The 8,233-nt window shown below is 33.0% G+C and overlaps 1 protein-coding gene across 1 annotated transcript in view; it reads left to right on the top strand.

The window, feature by feature from the left end:
• Nucleotides 1–5,471: 5,471 nt before the first annotated feature.
• The window catches only part of HELRODRAFT_166445 (hypothetical protein), a gene marked incomplete at both ends in the record, with an annotated part of 11,606 nt that continues 8,844 nt past the window's right edge, over nt 5,472–8,233 (top strand). The window contains 3 exons of the mRNA XM_009033366.1: nt 5,472–5,476; nt 6,056–6,260; nt 7,125–7,968. Of these exons, the coding sequence (XP_009031614.1) occupies nt 5,472–5,476; nt 6,056–6,260; nt 7,125–7,968 (1,054 nt within the window). The remainder of the gene's footprint in view (nt 5,477–6,055; nt 6,261–7,124; nt 7,969–8,233) is intronic.

The raw sequence follows: 8,233 nt of genomic DNA, 5'->3' as shown, positions 1-8,233 counted from the left end.
GTTCATTTTTTGTTCATTTTGTCGCCTTAGCAATTTTTCACCTCTCTCTGCCACTATTAATTTTTCCCCTTTAATCAAACGCTTTTCAATATTTTTATGTTAACCTTTCCTTTTTCTGTATTTTAAAATTTCGTTCTTTCCTACTCTTTCTTTTTTTTTCACTCTCTCTTTCTCTTTTTCACTCTTTTCCTCTCTCTCACTTTTTATATTATATTTTTTCTTATTGAGTTTTTACCCTATGATTTATTCTTCCTTCAATTTATAATATTTTTAATATTCATTTTATAGATCTCTCGTCCCCTCCTCTCTCTCTCTCTCTCTATCTTTTTCTCTTTCTTTTACTTTCTTTCACTCATTCTTTCTTTTTCTATTTCTCTCTCTCTATTTTTTAGTTTTCTTTTTATTCTTCCGTTATCATCAAATGTTTTTTTGAAAGCTTATCTGTGCCTTACGTGACTGTATCCACTCGTCTATTTAATTCCTCGTTCATCATCTGTGTATGTTTTTGTGTACGTTTGTGTATGTGTGTGTTTGTGTATGTATGTATGTGTGTGTGTGAGTGTGTGTGTGTTTATACAAAACGCGTTATTTCGTACACAAGTTTCAAAGCCCAATTTATGTATTCTCTCTCCATTACTTAGTATTGCTTGTTCGCTTTTTCGCATCTTATGGTCTTTCGCGTGGTGCTCAATTGCATTTTTTCCTTTTGGTTACCTATATAAAACACACAAAAAACATTTGTATGTTTTAAGTTTGTATATATCTAATCAATTTTTTCCATACAAACACAGCAAAATAATCACACAGCAAAGAAATTAAAATAGGAAGAGCATAGAATGGAAAATAAACAAAGAAAACTACTTATAAACTTGTCGTAAGGTGGTCAGTTGAATGAGCGTTACATAATTACCACCTCTCTCTGCAATGGAAGACTATTGGTTGACTGGAAATAAAGGAAGAATAATACAGAGAGAGAGAGAGAAAGAGAGAGAGAAGGAGAAAGAGAGAGAGAAGAGAGAGAGAGACTGACAGAACGAGTGGAAAATGAATGAAAAAGTAGAGATACGGGAGAAGTAGGTGAAAAAATATAATGAAAAAATGAATGATGTGTAAAAACAAACCAAAAACAAAAAAAATTAATGGAAAAAGAAAGAGTTAGAGGGGAGATAGAAAGAGAGAGAAAGAAAGAGAAAGAGAAAAAGATAGAGAGAACGACAGAATGAAATAATGAAATAAAAGAATGTCGTCATATTGTTGCTTGTGATTATTTCGTTCATTATTCCTAACGATGCTTTGTTGCTGATGGTGAAGATGCTACTATTGTTGTTGTTGTTGTTGCTGCTGCTGCTTCTGATAACGATGATGAGAATGAAGATGATGTTGTTGTTGTTGCTGCTGCTGCTTCTGATAACGAGAATGAAGATGATGTTGTTGTTGTTGCTGCTGCTGCTTCTGATAACGAGAATGAAGATGATGTTGTTGTTGTTGCTGCTGCTGCTTCTGATAACGAGAATGAAGATGATGTTGTTGTTGATGTTGCTGATGATTCATTGTTTATGATGAAGTTGCTGCCGAGACAGATAAAGTAGAATAGAGCAGAAGCAAGAAAAAGAGGTAGAACTAGATAACAGAGAGAGAGAAAGAGAAAGAAAGAAAGAGAGAGAGGGAAAGAGAGAAAGAGAGATAGAAAGTAAAAAATACAGAACCAATGAAAAACATAAAGAGAAAAAAGAAAGCTATGTAACCCGTAAAAAAGCAAGAGAAAGGAAAGAAAGAGAAGACACAACTAGGTAAAGAGCGAAGAGAGGTAGAACTAGAGAAAAGGTGAGAGACAGAGAGAGAGAGAGAGAGAGAGAGAGAGAGAGAGAGAGAGAGAGAGAGAGAGAGAAGGAAGAGAAGAAAGAGGCATGCATGTATATTGCAAATACACACATAGAGACCGTAAATTGTTATTGATAGCCCAGGCGTATGTTCACTATTTATCTTGGCTAGTTTCATTCTTTTGTTTTTTTTATTTTTGTTATTATGATCTATCATTGTTATTATTATTATTATTATTTAAGAATTGTTTTTGTATTTGCTTTCGTTGTCTATTGTTACCGATGTTGTTGTTTATGCCGTTATGACGAAAAATTTTGATAAAATTTTATGACGTTCTGTAGTTTTTTATTGTGTGTATGTATGTTTGTATGCATGTATGTATGTTTGTATATGTGCATTTGTGTGTGTGTATCTGTGTGTTTGTGTTTTTATCTATGTATATTTGTATGCATTGGTGTGTGTGTGTGTGTGTGTGTTTGTATGTCATATTTTTTCATCGCATCATGTCATCAATACTTATCATCCAAAAATTATATTGTAACCGTAACAAATTGTAACCGTTAATATTGACATAAATCCTTTGTACAAAATCACTGTTGCTATTACCGCTACCACTACTACCACTACTTCTGCTGCTGCTGCTGTTGCTACTACATCTGCTACTACATCAACTGAACTATCATTAAAACTGGTAATAATATTACAACTCATTATTAATATTCTTACAAATCTTCTTCTTATTCTTCCTCGTGCCTTATCTTTTCAGGACATTGGCGATCACCGACCTCCACAAAACCCGATCTTGTTGTAAGAGCTTGTAAGAGTTGAAAAGTGGTGATATTCAACAAGTGGCACAAGGACTTCACAAATGTTGTTCGTTGTTGACCGCGATCTCTTCTCCCTGCAATCTTTCCAGAAGTTGTTAGATTTTCCATTCTTTCCTTCCGCATGATGTGACCAAAAATCTTTAACTGCCCCCGTCGGATTATCTGTAAAAATTTTCTCTTTTCATAACCGGACTGTTTTAATACATCAGCATTCGAAGTATGAGAGGTCCAACTAATTTTCATAACTCTCGTATCTTCTCCATCATATTTTCCAATATTTCCACAGGCTCCAAGTGTTTTCTTACCTATTTGTTATTAATATTTAGTATTTTGATATTATTATTATTATAAGTTTTATTATAATTAAGTATTGTTGTAATTATAATAATAATTATTATTATTAATGACTTTAACAAAAAAATTTTTCGTTTTTTTTTTGGAGGCTCGAAAATCGTTAGAACGGCCTGCTTGTAATTTTTCTCACTTCAAATTTTTCAAAAAACAAAAAGCGACGAGGAAGCTGTTGCTGGTGCGCTGCTGGTGGTAATGATAATGATGATTCTTATTATTTTTGTTTCAAATAATACGACGACGATGATGATGAAAGAGTTCATGATGATGATGATGATGAAGGAGTTCATGATGATGATGATGATGAAGGAGTTCATGATGATGATGATGATGAAGGAGTTCATGATGATGATGATGATGAAGGAGTTCATGATGATGATGATGATGAAGGAGTTCATGATGATGATGATGATGAAGGAGTTCATGATGATGATGATGATGAAGGAGTTCATGATGACGATGATGATGAAGGAGTTCATGATGATGAAGGAGTTCATGAAGATGATGATGATGAAGGAGTTCATGATGACGATGATGATGAAGGAGTTCATGATGACGATGATGATGAAGGAGTTCATGATGATGATGATGATGAAGGAGTTCATGATGACGATGATGATGAAGGAGTTCATGATGATGATGATGATGAAGGAGTTCATGATGACGATGATGATGAAGGAGTTCATGATGATGATGATGATAATGATGAAGAACTGCCCAAAAAATGGTAATAACTAAGACGATTTGACTAAAAAATCGAGATGACGACGACGACGATGATGATGGAAATTAATTATTATTAATATTATTATTTATTATTATTATTATTATTATTATTATTAAATGGAAAAGCAAGGAAAAACTTGATGAATGATATTAAAGGGTTAAAATTGGCCGGATAATAGTAAATGAAATGATGACGACGAAGACGACGACGATGTTGATGATGATTGTTAGAATGCCATTTACACCGACCCACACACACAAACACACACACACACGGCACACACACATAAGCATACACGCATATACAAATGCATATACACATACATACACATGCACACGTACATACACGCACGCATACAATATCGAAATTTGGAAATCCCAAGGGTGGAAAAAGAGTGTTGTCGGTCTTGATAGCGCTGCTGCAGCTGCTACGGATAATGATGATGATGATGATGGTGATTGTGGGTTGATGATGACGATACTAATGATGATGGTGACTACAATAACAAACAACAACAACATCGTAAACAACAACAATATCAATAACATCAACAAAAGAGAAGAAACAATATATACATTTCTTCTTCCTCCAATCTCTCTATTAAGCCAACCATTTATCACCAATTTTGCCGACCACACCTTAACACACCAGCACACTCACTGCGATACAATTAATTATTTTCGCTTCTCTGGCTCATTTTCACACATACATACATACATACATACATGTATACATACATACACACATACATACGTGTGTACATACATACATACATACATACAAACATACATACATACATACATACATACATACATACATACATACATACATACATACATACATACATACATACACACAAACCAACAAACAAATACACATACGCCCATCTTCATACTAAATCAAGTAGGCAAGTAAATAAATAAATTAATTTCAAATGTGTATTCTTTTTTTTTATATTTTGTCATTATTTATTTGTTTTTTTCATATTTATATTTAATTTCATTGTTTATTTGTTCTTTGTTGACGTGTTTTTTTGTTTATTTACGTTTTTCCTATGACATCATTATCGCCTTCACGCTGCAAAGAACTAAAACATCGAATAAATTATCTTTGCTACTTGCTGTCAGCAGTTCTTTGTTTTTAGGTCTTTGTTTATTTTTATGCAGTCTTTTTTATATATCTACGAAGTTTTACTTTCTATGTTTTTTATGGTTGTCGGCGGATTAAATTTTTTGCTTGCTAGTTTCCATTGCTTTGTGGGGTTTAATATGAATGAGAGAGAGAGAGAGAGAGAGAGAGAGAGAGAGAGAGAAACTGAAAAAGGAGGGATATAGAATTGTAATGAATGGACGGGAATAAAAATATTGAAAGAAGTGTAAGGAAAATAAAAAACTTGTTGGATGAAATATACAACGTGAAAAAATGAAATAAAGATAAATTAAAAATTTAATATAAAAAAAAACACTGAAGACTGTAGGACAAATAAAATTGAATGAAAAGAAAGTGTTAAAGAGAAAAAGAGAGAGAGAGAGCAGACAAAAAGAAAGAGAGAGAGAAAGAAAAAAAGAGAGAGAGAGAGAGAAAGAGAGGGAAAGAAAAAAAGAAAAAAAAGAGAGAGAGAAAGAGAGGGAAAGAGAGGGAAAGAGAGAGAGAGAAAGAGAGGGGAAGAATAAAAAAGAGAGAGAGAGAAAGTGTGAACATTGCACTTCGCTTATTTCATTAAGTTTATTCATTGCCCTAACGACATGGCGTCATCACTTAATCCTCCGCTATTTTATCTCTCTCTCTCTCTCTCTCTCTCTCTCTCTCTCTCTCTCTCTCTCTCTATCTATTTATCTATCTATCTATCTATCTTTCTCTCTTTTTTCTTTTACTTCATCTCTCATTCTACAAATCTCCCGTTTAGCTGGCAGTCCCTTTCCGAAGCCGTTAAAAAGCCGTTCGAGGAAACAATAAGAAAACAATTAAAAAATACGTGCTCCAATTAAATTATGAACAATTACACAAACATACATACAAACCGACAAACATAAATACATACATACATACATTTAACCAAAACATACATAGTAACATACAAACAAACGTACAAACAAACATACATACATACATTCATACCAACAAACAAGCATACATATCAGCAAACCACCGAAACCCATAAAGCAGGTTGCAGATGTGTAGTCATTGAGAGCCAGGATATCAAGGTGGGGACGTACACCTATCAATCAACAAGCCAGGCTCCGCCCACTTCCACTAACACACCCCACATACAACACGCGGGTATAATTAATGATACTAGTACCAATGATAACAACAATACGCTTAATAGATCTAAAAGTTTCGGTATTTCAAATTCAATCGGTAAAGCGAATTCCTCCGGAATTCAAAATTCTTTCGGTAATTTAAGTTCTGCCGGTTTCGGTATTTCAAATCGACTCGGTATTGGTACTACTTCCGGTACAGCTCCTGGTATTTTTGGTAAAAGTACCTGTTTTTTGTTGACATTCATCGGTGACCTTGATGAAATTGTGAAGGTCAGATTGTTCAACGTACATTTCGGCTGGTCTGAATATTGGAAGTATGTATGTGTGTGTGTGTATGTGCGTGTGTATGCGTGTGTGTGTGTGTCTGTGCTTGTGTGTGATTTTTTGTGTAATTATTTATTTATTTACTAGAATAGATAAAAATATTCATTAAAGAATAAATGTATAGATAAATAAATGTAAGCCGGTTTGTATGTATGTTTGTATGTATGTTTGTATCTATGTTCGTTTGTTTGTATGTATGTTTGTTTGTATGTATGTTTGTTTGTTTGTATGTTTGTTTGTATTTAAATATACGAGCGTGAATGAAAGTATTTTATGGACAAATAATGTTTTGAGGCGAAAGATTTATAATTTTCTTCCTCAAAAAAAAATTCTTTTCATTTTTTGTAGCAAGAGTTATTTATTTCGCAATACTTACTTAACTTTACAAAGAAAAATATACGTACATTCATGCATGCATACATACAAAAATACATGTATACATACATACAGACATACATACATACATACAAACATACATACAAACATACATACATACAAACCTACATACATACGAAGTACGTAGTACGTACGATTAATTTGAAAGAATTTCTGTTAGTTCTTCAATGATTAAGATTTGATGAATGTATTTTGTACTGTGTTTGTTTGTTTGTTTGTTTGTATGTATGTGTATATATGTATGTTTATGTATGTATGTTTATATGTATGTATGTACGTACGTGTACAAGTTTGTGTATGTATGCATGCAGTTTATGAAATAAAATTCCTTCTTGTTAAATTTATTCAACATGAAAAATTTAAGACGCAAATAAAGATATCAGTAAAAACATTATTTATTCAATACAAAAACAGCAAAACAACAACAACAACATCAACAACATCAACAACATCAACATCAACAACATCAACAACAACAACAACAACAACATCAACAACAACAACATCATCATCCTCTACAACAACATCAACATCAACAACAGTTGCAGCAACTACCTCAACTTGTATTTAAACCTTGAGAGACCTGAAATTGTTGACCCAAACAGCTTCAATGCAAAAATATGCAGTCTGCAACATCAACAACAACATCGTCAACAACAACTTCAACAACAACAACAACAACAAAGTCAACAACATCGTCAACAACAACAACATCAACTATTACGTCAACAGTATTATCATTCGCAACAACATCAAGAGAAACATCTAGACCAAAACATACAACAACATCAGCAACAAATGCAACAACAACAATATGAAAAACAACAACATTGGTATCAACTGCAACAAAATCAACTACGATTAGACCAGCAACATCAACAGCAACAACATCAACAGCAACAACATCAACAACAACATCAACAACAACATCAACAACAACATCAACAGCAACAACATCAACAGCAACAACATCAACAACAACATCAACAACAACATCAACAACAACATCAACAGCAACAACATCAACAACATTCAAAACCTTTAATATTTTATTCATCCGAGCGTAGTTTAATCATTGAATTGCACACAGAACTTTATCAAAATAATAACAACAACAACAAAATCAATAATAATAATAATATCAGCAACAACAACAATAACAAAAACAACAATAATAACAGTAATAATAATAATAACATCAACAATAGTAATACAAATAACGTTCAGTTTAGCGTTTCTTATGCCTTTATCGATAAATGTAAGTGGATTTGATGATGATAATGATGTTGTTGTTGTTGGAGTTCATGATGATAATGATGTTGTTGTTGTTGGAGCTGATGTTTTGTTGTTTCTGTAGTCTGATGCTGCTGATGATGTTATCATTTTTTTCCCATCTTCTCCGTATAATACGTCAGAAGCCTTTTCATTCCATTTTCTTTTTACATCATCGTTAAAAGTTTTTTAAAATTTTATTTGCGGGTTTTCAAGTTGGCTCAGGGCAGGGATGGGCAAACTGTTCGCCA

The sequence above is a fragment of the Helobdella robusta genome, assembly GCF_000326865.2.
Source record: "Helobdella robusta unplaced genomic scaffold HELROscaffold_9, whole genome shotgun sequence".
NCBI lineage: Eukaryota > Metazoa > Annelida > Clitellata > Rhynchobdellida > Glossiphoniidae > Helobdella > Helobdella robusta.
Note: the sequence above shows the minus strand (reverse complement) of the source record. Positions and strands in the feature narration are given on the sequence as shown.